Source organism: Diorhabda carinulata, chromosome X (assembly GCF_026250575.1).
Source record: "Diorhabda carinulata isolate Delta chromosome X, icDioCari1.1, whole genome shotgun sequence".
NCBI classification, from domain to species: Eukaryota; Metazoa; Arthropoda; class Insecta; order Coleoptera; family Chrysomelidae; genus Diorhabda; species Diorhabda carinulata.
The window spans coordinates 16,386,307-16,408,927 of record NC_079472.1 but is presented as its reverse complement, the minus strand read 5'-3'; the positions used below and the strand labels follow the sequence as shown (position 1 = coordinate 16,408,927).

Here is a 22,621-nt window from a genome sequence, read left to right as displayed (position 1 = left end):
CAATATATAGGGTAATTCAATACATCGGTAGTTGACTGAATATTACTTATTTTGAATATAACACAATAACCAATTAACCATGTTTTTTTTTATCAAAATCAAAAAATCGGAACGTTTCTTTTCAGTTTAAACACTCCATCCCCCTTTTCTTTATGTCACAATCAATAAATTCGAAATCTGTTACTAACTATAACTTTTCTTTCGTCCTTAATTCAACTACGTTTCGTCTCTGTAATCACGCTCCTAGCCATTCACTTATAAACTCTGATTCAATTATTCTATTAAGCACATAACCTCAACTCCCCTTACTCCAATAAAGGAATCTCTCAGTAGTTTGTTTCGTTTTTTTTTTCTTCTTTGATTTCGTAGCCGATACGTTGATAGATTTTTAACATTAAATTGTTAGTTTTTTGAACTGAATATACAGTTTGCGAATTAGTATCACTAGCATGTAAATGGCTATTTGATGATAATAAATTATTCTCATTAAATCCCAATTGACTTGATTAAACAAGGCTTGAAATAAATCAGTAATCATGTCAATGCAACTGTCGATTGGGACCAGAAATGTTTATGTTAAAGTCCTTTACATTGAATCTGGTATTCTTTAACGTGAAACACATTTTTCACCCTCTTGGACCATTCGACGGCTACTTCCCTTCAAACTCAAGCGAAAGCTACTGTACTTTCCTCTTTAGCTACCAGCAACGACCTACAGCTACTTCTCAAAAATTCCTTATTTTTTCTGTTGATTCCTCTTTCGCCATTAAGTGAAATCCATATCCCAGAGCCCACCTCTCAACTCATAGGTGTTTCTCTGGAACCTGGCGAATTGATAGTTGATAAACTAATGTGTCTTTAGAGACTGTCTTGAAAAAGTAAAGAGTCATTTGTCTGTTTTTTTTAAAGTAAACCTCAATTTGTCTTTAGGGACTGTCTTTTTCAGTCACAAACCGTTATTTGTCTTTAGAGACTGTCTTTTTCAAAAACAAAGCGTCTTTTGTCTATGGAGACTGGAGAGTGTCTCTTTCCAAATAACCGTTCAGTGTCTTATGAATGAAAATGTCTCCACCAAAACCTAACTGTCATTTGTCTATGGAGACTGTTTCTTTAGAAGCAAACCTCAATTTGTCTTTGGGGACTGTCTTTTTGAGTCATAAACCGTGATTTGTCTTTAGAGAATGTCTATTACCAGAACAAAGCGTCATTTGTCTATGGAGGCTGTCTCTTTCCAAAAAACCGTTCAGTGTCTTTTGAAACTGTATTTTTCATAAACAAAAGGTCATCTGTCTATGGAGACTGCTTTGTTAAAAGCATTTTCTCTTTACGGACTGCCTTTTTGAAACACAAACTGTCATTTATCTTTAGGAACTGTCTTTTTGAAGCACAAACTGTTTGTCTATGGAGATTGTTTTAATAAAAACAAACATCAATTTGTCTTTAGAGACTGTCTTTTTCAAAAACAAAACGTCATTTATCTATGGAGACTGTTTTTTTAAAAGTAAACCTCAATTTGTTTATATGGACTGTCTTTTTAAGTCACAAACCGTTATTTGTCTTTGGAGATTGTCTTTTTCAAAAACAAATCAACATTTGTCTGTCTTTAGAGACCTTTCAGAAGTTCAGATAATTCTGGAATGTTCTATCTCTTATTCATAACGAAGGTTCCTGGTTTTTACTTTTGTGACCAAAATGTGTTTTTGCTCAACTTCTCCTTTATTTCTCATTTACCTACGATTCTTATATAAATATTACATCGAGCTGGACATAACGTAGTCAATAGCATCTCCCCCATCGGCCGTGTCTCGTTGTGATAGTTGCAGAATGTTTGTTTATAGAAAGATGATCGTCAATGTTTATAAAATAAACGTAAAGGTGGAAGGTAACTTGATACGTTTAACCGTTACAAGTCAAACTTAACCTCGTTGTTTACTATTCCCAAGTATATACGAAATGGGATATTTTATTTCATCCCCTTCGATCGTGAAACTGCATAAACTCACTACAGGAAGTATAAGATATAATTGACGTTGCCAAAAAAATACTACGTCCGTTATAATATTCACGTTTTTTTTTCATTCATTTGCATTCATAAAGAATGTAAAATCCATTTTGTGTCTAATTAAAAGGAGTGTCTCTTTCCAAAAAACCGTTCAGTGTTTTAGAAATGAAAAATTTTCCACCAAAAACAAACTGTCTTTTGTCTATGGAGATTGTTCAATCAAAAGCAAACCTTAATTTCTCTTTAGGGATAGTCTTTTTCAAAAAAACAACGTTATTTATCTATAGAGACTGTTTTTTTAGAAGCAAACCTCAATTTGTCTTTAGGGATTGTTTTTTTGAATCAGAAATCATCATTTGTTTTTAGAGACTGTGTTTCGAATCACAAACCGTCATTTGTCGTCTTTAAAGACAGCCTCTTTCGATAAAACCGTTCAACATCTTTTGAAACTGTCTTTTTCATAAACAAAACGTCATCTGTCTATGGAGATTGTTTTGTCAAAAGCATTTTCTCTTTACACTGCCTTTTTGAAGCACAAACTGTCATTTGTCCTTCAAAAAGGCAGTTCATAAAGACAAATGACAAATTATGCTTCAAAAAGACAGTTAATAAAGATAAATGACAGTTTGTGCTTCAAAAAGATAGTTTCTTAAGATAAATGACAGTTTGTGCTTCAAAAAAGCAGTTCATAAAGACAAATGCCATTTTTTTTTCAAAAAGGCAGTCCGTAAAGAAAAAATGCTTTTGACAAAGCAATCTGCATAGACAGATGATGTTTTGTTTATGAAAAAGACAGTTTCAAAAGACGCTGAACGGTTTTATGGAAAGAGACTGTCTCTAAAGACAAATGACGGTTTGTGATTCAAAAAGACAGTCCCTTTAGACAAACAACAGTTTGTGTTTCAAAAAGACTGTCTTTTTGAATCAGCGTTCAGCGACTTTTGAAACTGTCTTTTTCATTAACACAACGTCATCTGTCTATGAAGATTGTTTTGTCAAAAGCATTTTCTCCTTACGGACTGCCTTTTTGAAAAAAAATGGCATTTGTCTTTATGAACTGCTTTTTTGAAGCACAGACTGTCATTTATCTTTATGAACCACCTTTTTGAAACACAAACTGTCATTTGTCTTTACGAACTGCCTTTTTGAAGCACAAATTGTCATTTATCTTTGAGGAATGTCTTTTTGAATGGGGACTGTTGCTTGAATACGAAGAACCGATTTGTTAAAATGATAAGTTTATATTTTGTTTATTGATGTATAATTCTGACGAAAGAAAATGAGACTGTGGATATATCTTCGTTTTTTACGACTACTCTGGCTTAGAGAGCTTCCATACTATTTCCAAGTGTGGGTTATGCAATCCCCACTTGTAAAATATCACAAGAATACTGTACAAGACTTTTTTCTGAATCAAAAACCGTTTTTTTCAAAAACAAAACGTCATTTGTCCGTGGAAACTGTTTTTTTTTCCAAAAGCAAACCTCAACTTGTCTTTTCGAATCGGAAACCGGCATTTGTTTTTAGAGACTGCTGTGAAAAAATTTAGAAATGATGTTGACGGTTAAAATTCACCATATAATTGGCTATTTCCAATGTCATTATAAAACAGATTATCACCTCCGAAAAAGACGTGTCTACATATCGTTTTGAATGAAACAGGAAATTAAAGTTTAGGTCTATAAATTTATACCGGGTGAAACATATAAAAAAGGAGTTATTTTTGGTATAAATTTTGTTACTAGTATGAGAAGATACTTTGAACGCCTGGGCAACACACCAAGTAGAAATATCTGCAATTGAAAGTGTCTAGTTCAATCTAGAAATGATTTAATTAATGAATAAAGTTACTCTGCAATGGATTGCTGGTAACAATGAGTTGGGAGGGAAACGAAATAGCTGACAGACTCGCTAAAGTAGAACCAGAATAATTTTGTCATATCAGCTACGAAACAATAAAGAAAACACTGGAAATTAAGGTAAAACCAGTTACTGGGTGAATCAGCAGGGGTTGAGACAGGTAAAAAGACTCCTGGGTGGCTTGAACCAGATAATATCTTCTGATTATATCAACATAGAGTTCTATCAGGGTATTATTGTCGTGGATTTAGCAGCATGCAGATTCTGTTGCGTAGAGGACGAAGATCTTTAGCAGCTTTAGCCATGCCGCATTTTTAATCTTCTGGAAGGAGTTGAATTAACACACACTAGGTTCCCAAATGCACTTTATACTTATACTAATTTATTTTTGTTTATTGTTGCTTGTTAACGAATAGTTTCTATTCAATTTTTTTTTGTTCGTTGATTGATTTCGTCTTGCATAATCTCCATCCGGGTGGTGTTTAGCTTTTGCAAACGATGCATGTCGGCACTTTCGCAAATTACATCTGTATATTCATGAGTGTCCATCTATTTATTGCGTAACAGGGGTGGAGGAACGAGGGAAAAGTTTCAGGGGACGTTTAGTACGATGTATACGATATATCGGAGAATTTGAAATATTCATTAATTTAATTAATTCAAAGAAATGTTGAGAGCTGTATAGAAAGGTTTTTTTTTAATTGAAACAAAGTTTCGATTTTGATAATATTTATTCAATACAAAATTTAAATAATATATTTGGAATAAATAGAAATATATATATATATAAAAAAAATCTCCATTTAAAAAAAAATCGCGTGTATACACTGAAATCGAAAGATTAAAAACTTCAGCTTCGTATCTATCCAGTGCGGGATTATAATAAAAACACGTTAGTTTAGCGTTTACAAAGTCGTTAAATCCATTCATCTAAGTCCTAGTACTTACGGTTTTACCGTTGAATTCCTATTCGAATGTATTTATGAATCAAACAAAAACGACTCTTATCTACTTTGTCAACTGGAATAGGTTATGGGAGTACTCAAACAAATGGCGGTTCCAGATCACTGAATCAAAAATCTTTACTTGGAAATTAGTCAAAATAGAAGATACGATAGGTACAGACATCCACCCACAAAGAGGTGTGACACTATAATGAAGAACTTCCTAGATAAAGGAAAGGTTAGATTTCTGGGAGAATGGAGAAATAAATGGCGGTTTTCTTAAAGAAAATAGTGCAAAAAGAATGGAATAAACGGAACCGAAACAAAACTAATGATAGTATGATAAGCTTAACGTGGTTAACAGGACTTATTTGCTCGATGATCTTGAAAGGAAAAACGGCTTTACATGTAACATGGATCGTGGCTCAAAATCGTGGACACTTAGAGCTGAGGAGCACAAATGTATTGATTCATTTGAATTTGGTGCTACAGAAAATGATTTAAAACTCCCTGGATTGCGAAGGGGGCTGAAAGGGTTAATTATAACCTCCACACCATCATCATTATGCATGAATAATTTTTTACAGTATTTGGGAGACGTAGTTAGAAGAAGAAATGATTTTGACAAGCTTATAGGCAACCATAAATCATCGATACCGATATTCAAAACATTCTGGAATGGGGTAGAAGCGATCTGATTGAGTTCAATGCAGTGAAGACCCAGGTTGCTATTTTTACAAAGAAAACTGGTACTGGAGCTCAGGATTTGGTCTAGTCTGGACATAAAATTTGTCCTGGCATAGTCAAGTGACCAATTTAGCTGCACAAAAACTTGGAACCCTCTTCAAGACTAAAAAACTAGAAGTTGTCCGTTACTAGACAGTTTAGAAAGTTTTGGAATTGTTGTAAAAATATATATAAGACGAAAACACACAGTAGTGCAAGGAATTGATTATAGACTTAATACCAAGAAGCTACAACAGCTTCTAATCGACTACAAGGCCCAGATTCGTCGTATATTTTGAGCTCGGCTCTTAAGCATACCCTGAAGATGTTCGACTTAATACAGAAGATGACAGTTCGACTTATGGGCGATCCAGAGATGATCACAAACGTGGAAAGCTTAGAGCATAGAAGAAAGGTCGCTGAGTCGACTCTGTTTTACCTTTACTACCACAAATGCCCTCTGAGATGACCAATACAATTCCAGTTTTCATAAGACTTACTCGACAGGCACCGAATTCGCCTTACAGGCGCACAGAACTTCAACTTATCGGGACTACAAACTACAGGAAGTTCAAGATCAATATCCGCAGGTATCTCCACACGGCGAGCACAACTCATATATAAAAAAAGAGGAAATACGGGGAAAAAGAAATAGAGGTTGATCACCTTTGAGATATGATAACGAAAAATATGGGAGGGGGCAATAAAAAAAACGAATAGAAACGTTTCAAAGAGGTGACGACGCTTATGACTGAAGAAACGAGTAGAGAGAAAATTTTTTGAGAAATGTGACCTTGAAGGAAGAGAGGAGAGTCGCACAATTATTGGCAAAATCGAGATTTTGAACTCGATTAATGGATTCTTCGACACTGTCATTTCGCGTATTTCAAGTTCTGAAAGTCGAATTGGAAGCTTCGATAAATGGATTCTACGACCTCGAAAATCCTAAATTAACATGTTTTTGTTATGATTCTATACCGGGAAGATACGAAAATATTTCCAAATTATATTTTTTTACATAAAAATCAGCTCAACAGATAAAGTTACAAATTTATTAAAGCATAAATGACGTGAAAACGCTAAGAATCGTTTATTAACATAAAAAAAATGTTTGTGAATGTTTTTCATGATCAATTTTATTAATTTAATGGTTTAAAAATAATTTTCGTTAGGAAATATGTCGATCAAATTAGATTAAAAATACTGAAATTTCGTTTAAAATATTTTAAAGTTAAAGTACGTCGCTGATATTGAATTGAACAATTTAGAACATTTTTCAAATAATTTTTCTAATGAGTTTTCCGGAAAAGTAGTTTGTATTCCATAGATAAAATCCCCTTGGAAAATTTAACGTATTTCTTTGAAATACAATAATTTTTTTTATTGTTGATAAGGCCGTTTAAAAAAATATTATGGGCGCCAATAAAAGTATTTGAAACAAGTTATTTTTATTAGAAAATTTTCGGGTGAAATATTTTTCAAAAAAACCCTTAGAAATTCTAACGTAATCCATTTTAAAAAAATTCTCGAGCCGTCTTCCCAATAATTTTTTCAATGCAATATTTTAGTTACCAATATATTGTAAGTGATGAATATCCCTTTAAAAATTGTCGTACGTCACTGGAATTTATGATTTTTTCAAAAACTCGTTAATTTCCATAGAATTTTTTCAGAAATGTACAGTGAGGTATTTTTAAATTCCATCTTCACATAATTCAAACTGTTCATAAAATTTTAAAACGCCAAAAAAAATATATTTTTCAAATATGTACATGAACGAGTAGAAATGAAATTCTTCAAAGCACTTTTTAATGAATAGAAAATTGATTGCGTTGGTACTAATTTCATAAAAAAATGGAACATTCCGCAATTAATTTTGATATCAATGAACTTTAGAAGATTTTTTTCAAGGCAACCCCATAGAAATTATAGTGAAAACTTTTTGAGGTCAAAAAAAATTCCTAATGGAACTTAGCTTCAATTATTTCGCACGTCACTGACTTCTACAAGATTTTTTTCAATGTAGCCTTACAGAAATACTCACAGTAACCCCCACTGGAATTATTTTCAACGCCAATGTACTCAAAAAACTTTTTTCTTAGGAACAACATAGAAAAGGCGGAGAAAGTAATTGAATTCGTAAAAAAATTTCTGACGGAAACTTACAGCAATTATTTCGAACTATTTTCGAATTTCAAAGACTTTTTTCGAGAGAACCCCATAGAAATTATGGTGAAAGTATTTGAATTCGTAAAAACATTTCTGACGGAAACTTGCTGTAATTATTTCAAACTTTTGTAAAGAAAACCCCATAAAAATGATTGTGAAAATAATTGGATTCATAAAAAAATCACTGGAACTTTACAGAAATAATTGTGGACGACAATGGATTCAAAATTCAAATTTTAACACCTTAAAATGGAAACGAAAAGATTACGCACGCCACTGAACTTTATAAACTTTATATTATAAGTAAAACAACAAATTAATGTTAAATGAATTGAAAATTAAAAAAAAAACAATTACAAAATTAGTAACCCTCCAAAATTTGTTTTAATAGAAATTATTTTAAAACATTAAATTCGCCAGAACATATAATTGTGCGTTAATTGATTTCAAATTGAAAATAAATAAACTCGAAATTCAAAACTTCTAATAATAATATTCACATAAAAAATAACGTTTCACTTGACTGCCTTTTTGGACAACAATTTCACCAAGCGGTGTCGTCTACCAGCTTCGGAATTTCTGAATTCTTCCAAAATCTATAGGAAAAAATAAAAAAATCATCGTATATTTGGACTTTTCGGAAACTATGATGTTCGGAAACTGATTGACATTTGAACGCCACGTTCGTAAACTGGGATTGAAATCAGATGATTGGTGATCCATCTGAACCAAGATCATAGTTTCCGAAAATTTCAATTTGAGAAACAACATAAATCAGTATTTTAACTAAAACTGATCTTATGATTCGTTATTCTTCTTGTTTATAACTTCTACTGAGTTTTTTTATGCTCAGTGTCAAAAATTGTAGAGTACAACATGAATCATTCAACGTAAATGATAAAAAAAGAAAAGAAAGTGTTGGAAATATCCAGGAAAGTCGTTTCGAAATTATTAAAAAGTCTAGAACAAGTTGAAAGAATTTCAACTGATGTTATATACACTAGCGATCAAAAGTTTTTGTCTACCACATAATCAATTGATTAAATTTCAAAATAATACACTTTATCAAATTTTTCTTTTTTATATTTTCAAGCGAAGTTATGTCCTTTATTTGTTTTACATGTTTATATTTAACAAGTTAAAAATTGCGAGTTCCAGATAATTGGTTTATTATTTTTGGATTGTTTATGATTGTAGTTTAGAAACATTTAAACAGTAGATTTAAAACAATTTCTTGTGTTAATTTATGATTTTTCTTGATGGAAAAAATACTGTAGAAGATCAGCAAAGGTTTTAAAAGAGTTATCCCAACTCTGCGCCATCGAAAAGAACCATTTGTGATTGGTTTGCTGAATTTGAAAGGTGGTCATATAGACACCGATGATGGTGAACGTTCTGGTCGTCTAATTGTGATAATTACTCCAAAAAACATCAAAAAATTCCACAAATGGATACATCACTTCACTACGGAATCAAAACGATCATCATTTGAGTGGACTGCAGCCGGTGAACCACGTTCGAAGCGTCCAAAGACCCAACAATCAGTTGGGAAGGTTAAGGCTTCAGTATTTTAGGATGTGCAGAGAAAAGTGTTCTTGGATTATCGCCAAAAGGTAGAGATATCAATAGCGAATACTACATAGAGTTGTTGGATCGTTTAAATACAAAAATGAAGCAAAAACAGCTTCATACATAGAGGAAAAACACCAGTTTCACAAAAAGATTCACAAGTCGATGGCTAAATTGAACGAATTACATTTCGAATCGCTTCCTCATCCATCGTATAGGTCGGATCTGGTCTACAGTGACTACAGGCTATTCGATGATCTCACAAAAATGCTCGCCGGTAAGAAATTCAGCTCGAATTAAGAAGCAACTGCTGAAATTGAAGCCTGTTTTTAGGCACGAATGTGAACCATTTCTAAAAATTATTTTCTCGTTCATTTGATTCAGTTGCAATTTTTGATTTTCGTAGTGAAATGCGATGGATAAAATTACTAATCAGTGAGCGTGAACTCAAAATCACTCAATTTGAGACAATTGAGAAAATTTACTGAGACTAGACGTAATTTTACGAATTTTCAATATAATTTAGAAAATAATTATAATAAACTGTTCATTATTTACCAATAACAATGTTTGACGATTAAAAAAAAATAAAATTTTGATTTACTATGTTTTATCACAAATCACAAAAAAAATTAAGATGAAATCATTTGATAGATGGCACTAGCTACGCCGTCGTTTCGAATTTTGATTTAGTCTAAGGCACTTAGCCTTTTATTTTCAAATAAATTTAATAAGTTTTTGATTTAGAACAAGATGAGGATTTTATGTAAAAATTAAACTAAAATAAATCACAACTATATCAGGATAGCTTCTCAAAAACAGTTAAATTGTTGTAAAGTAAATAAAAAAATATATTTTTTATCTTCCTACACATTTTTAGTAAAATTACCAACGACTAATAATTGAATTTTTGATATTTGTTGGTTCGTAACTGCAGTTTTATCGTATTGATGAACTTTTAGTCTATTTTTTAAAAACTGAGATGTCTGCCTAATGTTTTCCTTCTTTTGTTTAATCGATTATATTGTTTTAATTTGTTGCCTATCACGTAAATTATATAGTGGGCAAAAACTTTTGATCAGTTAAGTATTTTCTAGATTACAAATACAAGATAAATAAGAATTTAGTAAATTTTCTTTTGACCGATTCAATTGTTATAATTAAGATATTGAAATTTTGGCGGAGGACGCCATTTCAATTGCAAAAAAATAGGTAAAATTTTCATATTGCGTTTTAGGTTAGGTTAGGTTAGAAGAAAATACTTACGCTGTAGGATAGTTCTTGTTTGAGTATAGATGTCGTGTGCTCATTTCCGGAACAACATGCCAGAAGAGTCGGATATAATATATTGGAAAGCGATTCCACTGAGAAATAAGGAAAAGGTAGAGAACACATTTGCTGTAACACCGACGGAGATTGACCGCTAACCAATAGCATCTGCAAAAAAGGGAAAAAAACGACAATGATCGATGTGAAATCATTTTTTTTTCGCTCAGAAATAACCTCCTTAAAAAATACCTTTAACAGAGTATAAGTTTTATAAATATTTTTCTTAAAATTTAAAAAATAAACTATCTAAACTATCACAAAATATCACAGCTTTTTATACAATTTCGGTCTTAAAACATTATTCCGGTTTAAATGGGAATTTTTTTAAATAACTTTCTATATTTAGTTACTTGATCAAACCATGAAATTTACACCCTTTTCAATGATGGTGTCTGATTAACAGACGTAAGGCAACAGGAAAATCGTTAGAACAAGAAAACAGTGGAGGAAAGTTGTGGAAGAAGACCTTAGAGACACTGCGTTAGGATGGACGAGGAGATCAAACCATGATATTTACAAAATTTTCAATGAGTCACCAAACAGCACATTTATAAAGACAAGAAGATTATAATGAGTAGTTCACTTAGAACGAATGGACAAAGACAGACTCTTGAAAGGAGTTGAATGGAAGATACCAGAGGGCAAGAGGAAACTCATTAGACCAAGAAAACAGTGGAGGAAAGTTGTGGAAGAAGATGTTAGAGCCAGAGCGTTTCCCATAATAAGTAAAGTTTCCGTGCAATATAATGTTGTTAATATCGGAATTCATAGAATCTTTTTGATTTTAGCTAATGTTTTTCAAAAACTTCATCTGGAGGTTTAAAAACTTTTTATAAATCTCAGAAAAATTCGAAATTTTATTTGTATTTTGGAATTATTTCGATTTTTCTAAGAAATTCTTCCAAAATATGCCAATTTTTCAATCGATTTTGGAAATATTTTTGAAATTTCGGAAAATTTGTCTCAAAAAAAATTTCCGTGCAATACAATGTTGTTAATATCGAAATTCATAGAATCTTTTTGAATTTAACTAATTTTTTTCAAAAAATTCATCTTGAAGTTTGAAAATTCCAAATTCTCCTTGGATTTTGGAAATATTTCGAATTTTCTGAAAAATTCTTCCAAAATACGCTAATTTTTCAATCAATTTTGACATTATTTTTGAATTTATCAATGTGAAATATATTCATCAAATGCTATGAATTTTTTCTTTATTTTCTGAAAACATGTTCTGAATTTGAATTGTTTTCAAAATTTGTCATTTTTTTCGACTCTTTGCATCTCGACCTTCAAAAATTGTTGAATATTTACAAATTAATCATTTTTTATAACTTTGGGATTCATTTATCGTATTCCAAAATTTAAAAAAAATATATTCAAAAACATTTAAATCAAATGAATTAGCGTAATAAATATAATAAAGTCCAAAAATTTTTTCGAATTTCACCAATATCCAATAAAATTTTGAAAATAATCTTAAGTTTGGGAAGCTTTCCACGAATTTCGAAAATATTTCGAATTTTGAGACTTATCCAAGTTTATAAATTTGGTTTTCTATTTCTTTTCATTTATTACGAATTTCCATAGTGAATTTTACAAGTAAGTTTGTTTATACAGAGTTTACTTTTAGAATTAGTATTGCGGTCATAAAATTTCTTCAAAAATGTACACAAAAAAGTAAAAATAAAACAAAAATAGATAGATGACAATGCAAATACCTATTAAATTGATGTACATTTATTGACGGTTTTAGAAACTACAGTATTACCACATTATATACAGTTATTTGTCATAAATATACAAATATCAATTTACGGGTATGAATAAATTATTCTAATGGCGTGTATATCGAACCGCCCAGATTTGAATTATTCACCCGGTGGGCGGTTGTTCAGATACTAATCTATTATAACTACTAAGTAGAAAATTTTCAGCTACCGACGGTTTGTACAAAGTAAACAAAACAACGTTGCCACGTACCGCAAACTAAGTATTTCTAAATAAATAAATAAATAGATAAAAAATCAATTTTAATTGTTCCAATTCTTTTTATTTGTACACAACGTCGCTGGCCTCTCGAGGAATACGAAAACTATTAAAATTTGGACTAATGAAGATCATTATCTTTAATTCCTTTTTGACCAAAAATCCGGATTGAGAAATTGTTCTTATTCGTTCACATAGAAAGAAAAAGATAGTTTTCCCCGAGTGCTAGTCGAGTTGTTTACATATTTACATGTTCTTGCGATGATTTTCGACGTGGATCAAACCAACAATATCCATCAATTCGCTCCGAATTTTGGTGATGAAGCGCCATCTCGAACCACCGCGTTTCGTACTTCTCCGAATTCAATCGTGGTTGTACTTAGCTACATTATGAAGGTCGTTGAAAAAATTCAATTACAGAGCTTCAAAAGACGTTTATAAGATCGTGACTTGAGATATGGTTCTATATACGGATCCTAAAGATAACCTGGTCTGACAGAACCACCAACGACGAAGTACTAAGACGAATTGATCGCTAAAGAAAGATGTTGACCATTATTAAACAGAAATCTAAGCCTCCAAGTCGAATTAGGACTCATGGAATGTCATGTGTGGTCTGAACTGCTGTACGGAGTGGAAACCTGGACCTTGAAAACTCAAATTATCAAAAAAACTGGATGTATTTGAGATGTGACTCTATAGACGCATCCTGAAGATACCCTGGACTGACAGAATCACCAACGATGAAGTACCAAGACGCAACGACAAATACTTACTGCTACAGAACATAATGCAAGAAATCCTGGCTCCGGAACATAAGAGAATGGACAAATCTCAGCGTCCGAGGATTGTTTCATGTTGCGAGTGACAGGTGAAGAATAACGGATCTATACATATGAACCCGAATTTGAACAGCATTCGACTGTATAGGCCAAATCCAACAAAAGCCACTCACGCATTAAGCACTTCGAATCAAATGGTCAATTAGAACAATGTAGGATGGTCAATTCTGATGGTACACAAACGTTTGTTTACCAGAATCATTCTCCACCACACATCAGTTCAAAGAAAAACGTTTTTGAACAGTTAAAACATCGAATCGATGGGTCTTCATCCACCGTACAGTCCTTGTTTGGCACTAATTGATTTCGTCTTAAAGAAGCTGTTGATGCGTTCAAAATGACATGTTTTGGAGGTACCTCAATCGGATGGTTCAAACGCATCCCGAAGTGTACTAAACTCAATTTAACACAATAAAGCCGTATCCAATTATGAATATTTTTATTGTTTGATATCTAATAATGTTGATATCGTTGTAAAATAGAGGATCATTGCCAAATGGTGGACTATTTTGTCACGGCTACATCGGGAAAAGTAAGACAAGAGTTTCTCGTACAATTTGACAACAACGCGGATTATAGTTTCGATAATGAGTTGAAACGAGCTACAACAAACCCGTCAAATATTTCATACAGTTTGATAAGTCTATTTTGCATTCGATCATGTCGAACCGAAAAATCCTTTCAAGTATGGGCGTTTCGTCGAAAACGTTGAACGTATGAAAAAATCGATGTTATCTTTTTAGTATATTAGTGAAATTATAGCATTTGGAAAATTTATTATGATATAAATCACTATCAAAAAGCGTAAGTAGTCCGTATTTTATTTGCGCCATGTTTTGGTCAAATCAATATCATCATTCAGTATGTGTTTAGAAAATGTTATTGTTTTCAATTCACTGATCTGATTTACTACGTTGTTGGTGCAAACTTCGCACCATAGTCCAAGAAGATTTGGACAAGAGCAACAATCGTTACAAGAGTTGAGACCTGGTGCTACCAATTCGTTCTGGATCCCAAGAAGCAATTAGCGGAATGACGTTCACCGTCTTCTCCGCGATCCAAACAGTATCGTTTTCAAAAGAACGAAGCTGGTTGTTTCCTTAGATAATGGATGCGATTCCTGTAGAGGTAGTTTCGAAGCGGTTAATATGATACATCCCACGTGTTAGATCATAATTGGGCAGTCGATCCTGCTGAGCTTTTGCTCATCTACAATCCGCGTGCGACAATTCTTAATAATCCATTGTAATCTCCTGATCTAACTCATGCGACTTTTTTCTCTTTTCCAACATATAGGAGATTCTAAAATAGGGGATATTTGTGAACGTGTCGGCTATTCAAAGAGGTTTTGCGATCTATTTCGAAAGAGAATTTTCATGACAGGTTTAGGTTTTTAGACGTACAAAACAAATAAAATATTGGAATTTTTCGTGGTTTTTTTGCAAAATATCATAAAAAATATGGAAACCCAATTCCTCAAATTAAAAAATGACGAAATGATTGCAGATCGGGGAAAAACTTGAAGAAGATGTTTTTTCCTGTACAAAAATTTGTTCCTCATATAACATCACTTAATAAGTGGTGTGACTAACTAAGAAAAACACGTTTTTTTAACAAAAATCGATTTTTTCGCATCAATGTAATCTCCTTGAATACCAATACAATCATTCCAACGCTTCTCTAACTTCTCGATGCCGTCCTTGTAGAAGGATTTGTCTTTTGCATAAAAATAATCTTTTGATGAGATTATCGAATAGCCAGTAGTCACTGGAAGCTAGATCTGGACAATAGGGTTAATGAGGGAACAATTCGAAGGGTAATTCGTTCAACTTAACCATCGTTGCCATCGACTTGTCAATCGGTCCATTGTCTTGGTGCAACAATGGTTTTTTCCTTGATTTTTGCATTGAAACGATCCAATAACTCTATGTAGTATTCGCTAATGATTGTTTCTCCCTTCTGACGATAATCGATGAACACTTTTCCATGCACGGCCCAAAATACTGAAGTCTTAACCTTCCCAACTGATTGTTGGGTCTTTGGACGTTTCGAACGTGGTTCACCGGCTGCAGTGCACTCTGATGATGATTGTTTTTTTTCCGAAGTGAAATGATGTATCCATTTTTCCTCCATTGTCACATATCAACCCAAAAAACATGGCCAAACACTGTTCTGAATCATCAACACTTTGTTTTTGATCGACTTTGAGTTAACGCAGGACCCACTTTCTCGTGGTCAAATCTTCGCGCATAATTGTAAACACGTTGCCTTCTGTCTCACGGAATTTCAATTCACGATTAGATATAACCAATTTGTGGACTCTTTTTATGTTTTCTGGAGTATCCACTTCGATAGGACGACCAGAACGTTCACCATCATCGGTGAACGTTCGGTGTCATTTTTTTTTTCATCAAGAAGCAATGTAGGTATTTTGGAAGTTAGTACTTCATAAAAGTCAAATGGATTTAACAATAGCAGCGCCATCTGCGTATCAATGACACGACTTATCGATTGATTTTATGATAATTTGAACAGTAATTTGTAATCTCCAATCTCCAATTTCTTAATTTATTTCTCAAATGATCCCTCAGAGAATATAGAAAGTGCGAGCGAATTCGTGATTTTATCGAATCCCGTATTTTCATCGTCAATTTCGTTATCCTTCCCATCATATTCTTCTGCAGTTCAATTATTCCTGATTCCTTCTTTCCACTACGTCCTCGTTCTGTCCTAAATATTCTCTTTGGTAATAAGCGTCCTGGATACTAATCTTTCAATTGTTTATACTGCTCCTGATATTTTTATGTAATTATTTTTTATAAAAATCAATTTTCACCGTCTCTATAATTAATTAATTAGGATAAATATTCATTCTTGATGTTTTTTCCATGTAGGCGAAATACCAATAGAGATTTTTCAAATCCAAGTACATAATTACCCACTTTTTTGTATCTACACACATGTTTTACATTTAAAACGATTAAAATTGATATTTTCAATTATTCAAAACAAGTCGCTATCTTTTTAAACGATAAAAGTATATCTCTATCGTACATAGGTGCTCATTAGAGCGAAAACGAATATGATATAAAGTTTGTCCTAGGATAGAAAATATTTTTAACAGACACTAATTTTTATCTCGTCGCCAGAAACCGTTTCTTCACTAACAAACATCGTTTTTCACGAAAGGCAGTTTCCATATTTCAAATTAGACATCGTATATTGTAGCAAAATATTTTTTTTTTTATTATTGGAAAACGAATACAGAATTGATTATAGTTCGAAGTATGAGGAGATTCAACGAATCTAATCTTTTTAGTCTTTTGTTCATTGCCTGCAGAAATTTATGTAGAAATTTACGTTCCAGGGGGCACTGTATATCTGATTTCATCGTCGCTGTTAAATCTTTTACCCCTTAACTCGGCCGTCAGCTTTGCGAACGAAAAAATAGTCGTACAGGGACAGATCAAGCCTATATGGTGGATGTTCAATTTGTTTTTTGATACGACAGCCGATTTTGGTTAGGTTAAGTCACGTTCTGAATACGTCCACCATTAGAAACGACAAACTTTATTATAGCAATGTTAGATTATTCCTATCAGCGTTGCCGCATATCGAAACTTTCCTGTTTCTTTGTTATATCGGAAAACCCTCGTAACATTTTTATTCCACTGTATTGATGGGAAAGTATCGTCTCTTTTTTTACAATAATAATAATAATACCAAAAGATTAAATGTTGGAAAATGAAGGTGTGATAGCGAGATATCGATAAAACACAAAAAATATTTTGAGTCACGTTTCCTCTGTAAAACGCGACATTAAACTTTTGGTCACAGTGAAAAATCCTAATCGCGAAGAGAAAGTTGTGATACGTTGATCGGTTTTGATAATATTGCATCTCATCAGAGCTGTCAACTCCCGAAATCTCTTAAGCACGCGAATAATTATAAATGACAGTTGATTTCTGAAGATTTTCCACATAATATACAAGAGATGCTACTTCAATCGTGGTCACACTTCGCTACAGGATGAATTTCGTGAAAGTTGTGCTACAAAACATCGATTATATTCGTAAAGTGATATTGCAATATCGTCATGTGACAGAATGTGAGATTGAGGCATACTTGTGCATCAGTTCCACTCAAATACATTCAACATTGCATGAAAATATTAATACATCGAATTGATAGATCATCCACCGTACAGTCCTTGTTTGGCACCAAATGATTTCGTCTTATTCTCGCAGATCAAAAATAAATAAACGTTTTTCTACACCTGAAGAAGCGATTGAAGAGTTCAAATGACATATTTTGGAGATACCTCAATTGGTTCAAACGCATTCAAAAGTGTATTCATCTTAAAGGAGAAAATTTTGAAAAACAATAAAGCCATATCTCCAAGAAATTCTCAAATCTTCTTTAAAATAAACCCAGAACTTCCAAGCCTTTCTATGGCAGGATTATCTAGATCATATCTAAGCGAATTAAATTTCTCCCTTCCTGCAAGTCTTCCAATAGAATTTTCTCAAACTACTCCATGGATAATAGAAAGCATCAAATTCATTACCAAGCTCCAAATATATGCTAAAAGCTCCTTCAACCCCATCCACGTTCACTGCTGAATTATAAGCAATATATCGAGCTAACTTAGCTCAAACCAAAAAAATTCGCACCACAAAAAAGATACCAAAAAAAAAATTCCCTCACGTACTGGAATGAAAGAAAGCGAAGAGGCAGGCCCGGTCGCCAAGGAAACTGTAAATTGTGACAATGAGGAGTGGGTGAACTTTTTAACCAGTGCCCATATTAAATCAACGTGAAGTTGTTCAATGAATGAGAGACAAATGATTAACATACAAGCTTCGTGAATTGCAACCATGGTCAGTGCTACCGAAAAGTCGTAGAGATTAAGTTCTTCTGACGCGTCTCCGTCTAAGCCATACGCGACTGATCCATACAGATGCTAAACCTGAACCCAAATGTGACGACTTGACTATAAAACATAATCGCAGAAGGGCCAACGAAAATCTACCAAGAAATTTTAGGACCTAAATGCAATATCACCAACCTCAAAATTGACTTTGGACAGATCTCGATCCAAACGTTAATTTAACAAATATCTGTAGATAAAATACTAACATTTAATTTGTATAGTTAAAAAAAATTGAATCGCTAATAACTACTATAGGGTTGATGCGAATTTTGTATGACATTTAGCTGTCAAAAAGATTTGTTCGCGTTGTATACATCATAATTTGAGAATCGTTGAAAACAAAGTTCGTGTCAATTTATGGAAAGAAATGCGGAAAAAATTCCAACACGGTGCTTCCAAAGATCGTAACAGGCGACGAATTGTGGATCTAATCACGTACAACGATTAATTTCGAATGGTACATCAGCAAGTGTTCGAAAAGATCGCAGAAGACGCATTATTATCCACATCATCCACAACACATCGAATTAATGGGTCATTCGGCGTACAGTCTTTATTTGTCTCAAAACTTAAGTAACAACCCTCGTATAAGGATTAGAAACAATCGTACGTAATAAACTGAGGTGTTATTATAGGGACACACTGTATACTATAGGTGATTATGTCACCTGTTTCCCCCCCTTTTTTTTTCTTTATGCAATTTGATTTCGCATCCGGTCACACGCGTACATCGATAACAGCGAGATAACGACACGTGACATAACCGATGCGCGTCGTGACGCCGAACGGTAAATCGACAATTGATTTGTCGGCTGTACAATTTCCTGTAGTAATATCGAAAAATAATAATAATAATAATAAAATTAATTAAAGTGTCTCACTTACTTGGTTATCGTTATTTTCTACGGCGAAATACCCGGTAACGGTGATTACTTGATGTAACAATTCTTGATAAGCTAATTCTGTAACGGTATTTTCCTTACCGTGATTTTTTGGAACGTTTGGAGAAGCGCAACACCAAATTAAATGACTAGCTATGTGGCGGAACTGTAGAGATATCCCTTCCGCTCCGAGTACTTCCTGTAGCAGAAATAACACTTTGAAGTTCGTGAAACGTCCTCGATCTGCATGTAATGTCATATGAACGTTATTACATACAGTATGACTCTAAATTCATGCTACAAAATTCGGGAGGTAATTCCTCGTATTAAATTAAGATGGGTCTTTCCTACAACGAGATTTCCTCAGCCCATCCCTTTCCACCATTGAAAAGTGGTGACTAATATTGAGTCTTCAATCTCTGAAGACAATAAACAAGTTATCTAGTTTACCTGCAATCTCTGAAGTTGTAAACTGTTTAACTTCAGTCTCTTAAGACGATAACCAAGTTATCCAGTTTACCTTAAGTCACTGAAGACGACAACCAAGTTATCCAGTTCACCTTGAGTGTTTGAAAACGATAACCAACTAAATTATCCAGTTCACCTTGAGTCTCTGAAGATGATAAACAAGTTATCCAGTTTAGCTTGAGTCTCTGAAGACGATAACCAACCAAGTTATCCAAGTTCACCAGTTCACGAAGTTATAGCTTGATTATCGTCTTTTTACCTTCAATCTCTGAAAACGATATTTCGACTTCAGAGACTAAAGGTGAACTGGATAATTTGGTTATCATCTGCAGAGATTAAACGTAAACTAGACAACTTTGTTATCGTCTTCAGAGACTCAAGGTGAGCTGGATAACTTGATTATCGTCTTCAGATATTCAAGGTGAGCTAGATAACTTGGTTGTCGACTTCAGAGACTCAAGGTAAATTGGATAACTAGGTTATCGTCTTCAGAGACTCAAGATGAAGTGGATAACTTGGTTATGGTTTTCAGAGACTCAAGTTAAGCAGTTTAAGTCTTCAGAGATTGAAGGTAAACTATTTAACTTCAGTCTCTGAAGACGATAACTTAGTAATCGAAACGCGTGTCAGACAGTGTAATCGTGAGTCTTGATGTTGTGGTGGTCTAAACAGTGTGCTCAGCGTGAATATCACAAACGGTTCCAGGAATTGCCAGTACTTTTCAATCAATCACCTTGTATAATATGTCCATGAGATACTGTCGTTCTTAGTTGTCCATCCGGTACTTTACATTCCGTACAAATTTCGAAAACTCCATTTTCGCCTATTCTCGCCTATCCCCGTTACGTAAATTTTAACCTCTTGAATATTCAGTTAACCTCCGCCAGAAATATCCAACCGATGTTTGTTCACGGACCGTGTGTATGTGATCCGCCATCATCGTATTTACACTAGCCGATACGTCATCTCTCTAATTGAATCATTTTCCTCTCCAAATCTCGAAATTGGCTTCGCGCGCCCTCTTCACGTTCTTTGTATCAGTATATTATGTAGATGGGATTCCCAGAGGAGATCGCAGAGACGAACATTTTGTTTGGTTTACATTTCGTGCATCCAAGTTGATTATAATTGAAATTATGATTGGGTGTTTATTTTAGAGTTTGAGGGGCATCTGATAAAAAATTTTTATCGTAAAATTATAGTTAGAAAAAAAAGAGGGACCGTGTGCAAGAGGAGTTCACTTTGTTCCTATTCTCCTTTGTCTTTCTCCATCTTTAATTTCTTTCATTTTCAATCTCTTTCACATCTTTTTTCTTTTGGATTTCTTTTCCTACGTTCCTAGTTCAAATACAAGTTTTATTATTCTTTGTATATGCCCAAATCATCTCAATTTATTTCAAATTTCGTCATGTCGGTTTGCATATGTGAAAATTCTAAATTTGAACATGTCTTAACTTGTCATGTCGCCCCGTATATGAAAGACGGCCAAGACGCCTCCATTCTTGAGCTACTTAATGGCAAACATGAACGAATCACGGTTGGAGAAAGAGTGGCTACTGATGGCGACGACCCATTCAAGAGGTAAAGATCTGGTCAGAAGCTGAAGAAATACTGCAAAACGATGATCATGGTACAGAGACAAAGTGCGCTGCTACCGGACTGTCTTTGTACAAGATCTTCTAGTTATAGTCATCGCCGTGGACCTTCTGGCTTTCGAACGAAAGAGGCGACATGATGCGACAAGCATCGAACTCGTTAGAACGTGGAAAATTTGGTGAATGAACGCGACGACTAATAAAGGACCTTCATGAAATGAAGAAGTGCAGACATTTGAGTGAACGTATTTTCAACTGGAACCAGATGATGTCGCACGTTTTTCATGTGCAACCATTGGAGGGATTCGAAGTAGAGAAGACGTTTTACAGTATAACTCCTGATAATATGGTCCAGGTGATGCTGCACAAGATATAATGATGATAACTGGTTGCTAGCTATACAGAGACAATTCTAAGGACCTAAATAACGAATACATTGCCTATTATATGGCTAGGCAGGTGTTTAGATTTAAAATAAACCCACAGGAAAAAGTTTATAGGTATTAAATCAGGAATACGTGGAGGCCAACGAGTGTTACCTCTCCTTGAGATCAATAACCAAAAATAATGATGACGACTCACTCAATTCTTGTGTAAGATCTAGTAATACGACCCGATGATGAAAATATACTGCAAAACGATGATCATGGTACAGAGACAAAGTGCGCTGCTACCGGACTGTCTTTGTACAAGATCTTCTAGTTATAGTCATCGCCGTGGACCTTCTGCCTTTCGAACGAAAGAGGCGACATGATGCGACAAGCATCGAACTCGTTAGAACGTGGAAAATTTGGTGAATGAACGCGACGACTAATAAAGGACCTCCACGAAATGAAGAACGTGCAGACATTTGAGTGAACGTACTTTCAACTGGAACCAGATGATGTCGCACGTTTTTCATGAGTAACCATTGGAGGGATTTAGATTTAAAATAAACCCACAGGAGAAAGTTTATAGGTATTAAATCAGGAATACGTGGAGGTCAACGAATGTTACCTCTCCTTGAGATCAATAACCAAAAATAATGATGACGACTCACTCAATTCTTGTGTAAGATCTAGTAATACGACCCGATGATGAAAATATACTGCAAAACTATGACCATGGTACAAAGATAAAGTGTGCTGTTACTGGACTATCTTTACCCAAGTTCTTCTAGTTATAGTCATCGCCGTGGACCCCTTGACTTTCGAACGTAAGAGGCGACATGATACGACAAGCAGCGAACTCGTTAGAACGTGGCAGAAGGAAAATTAGATAAATGGACCTTCATGAAATGAAGAGCGTGCAGACATTTGAGTGAACGTACTTTCAACT

General features: G+C 33.8%; 1 protein-coding gene across 1 annotated transcript in view; it reads right to left on the bottom strand.

Annotated features, from left to right (window-relative positions):
* Positions 1-8,168: 8,168 nt before the first annotated feature.
* The window catches only part of LOC130900648 (S phase cyclin A-associated protein in the endoplasmic reticulum), a 70,207-nt gene continuing 55,754 nt past the window's right edge, over positions 8,169-22,621 (bottom strand). Inside the window, exons 18-20 of the mRNA XM_057811392.1 lie at positions 19,246-19,440; positions 10,537-10,707; positions 8,169-8,297 (exon numbers count right to left, since the gene is read on the bottom strand). Of these exons, the coding sequence (XP_057667375.1) occupies positions 8,217-8,297; positions 10,537-10,707; positions 19,246-19,440 (447 nt within the window). The 3' untranslated portion in view covers positions 8,169-8,216. The remainder of the gene's footprint in view (positions 8,298-10,536; positions 10,708-19,245; positions 19,441-22,621) is intronic.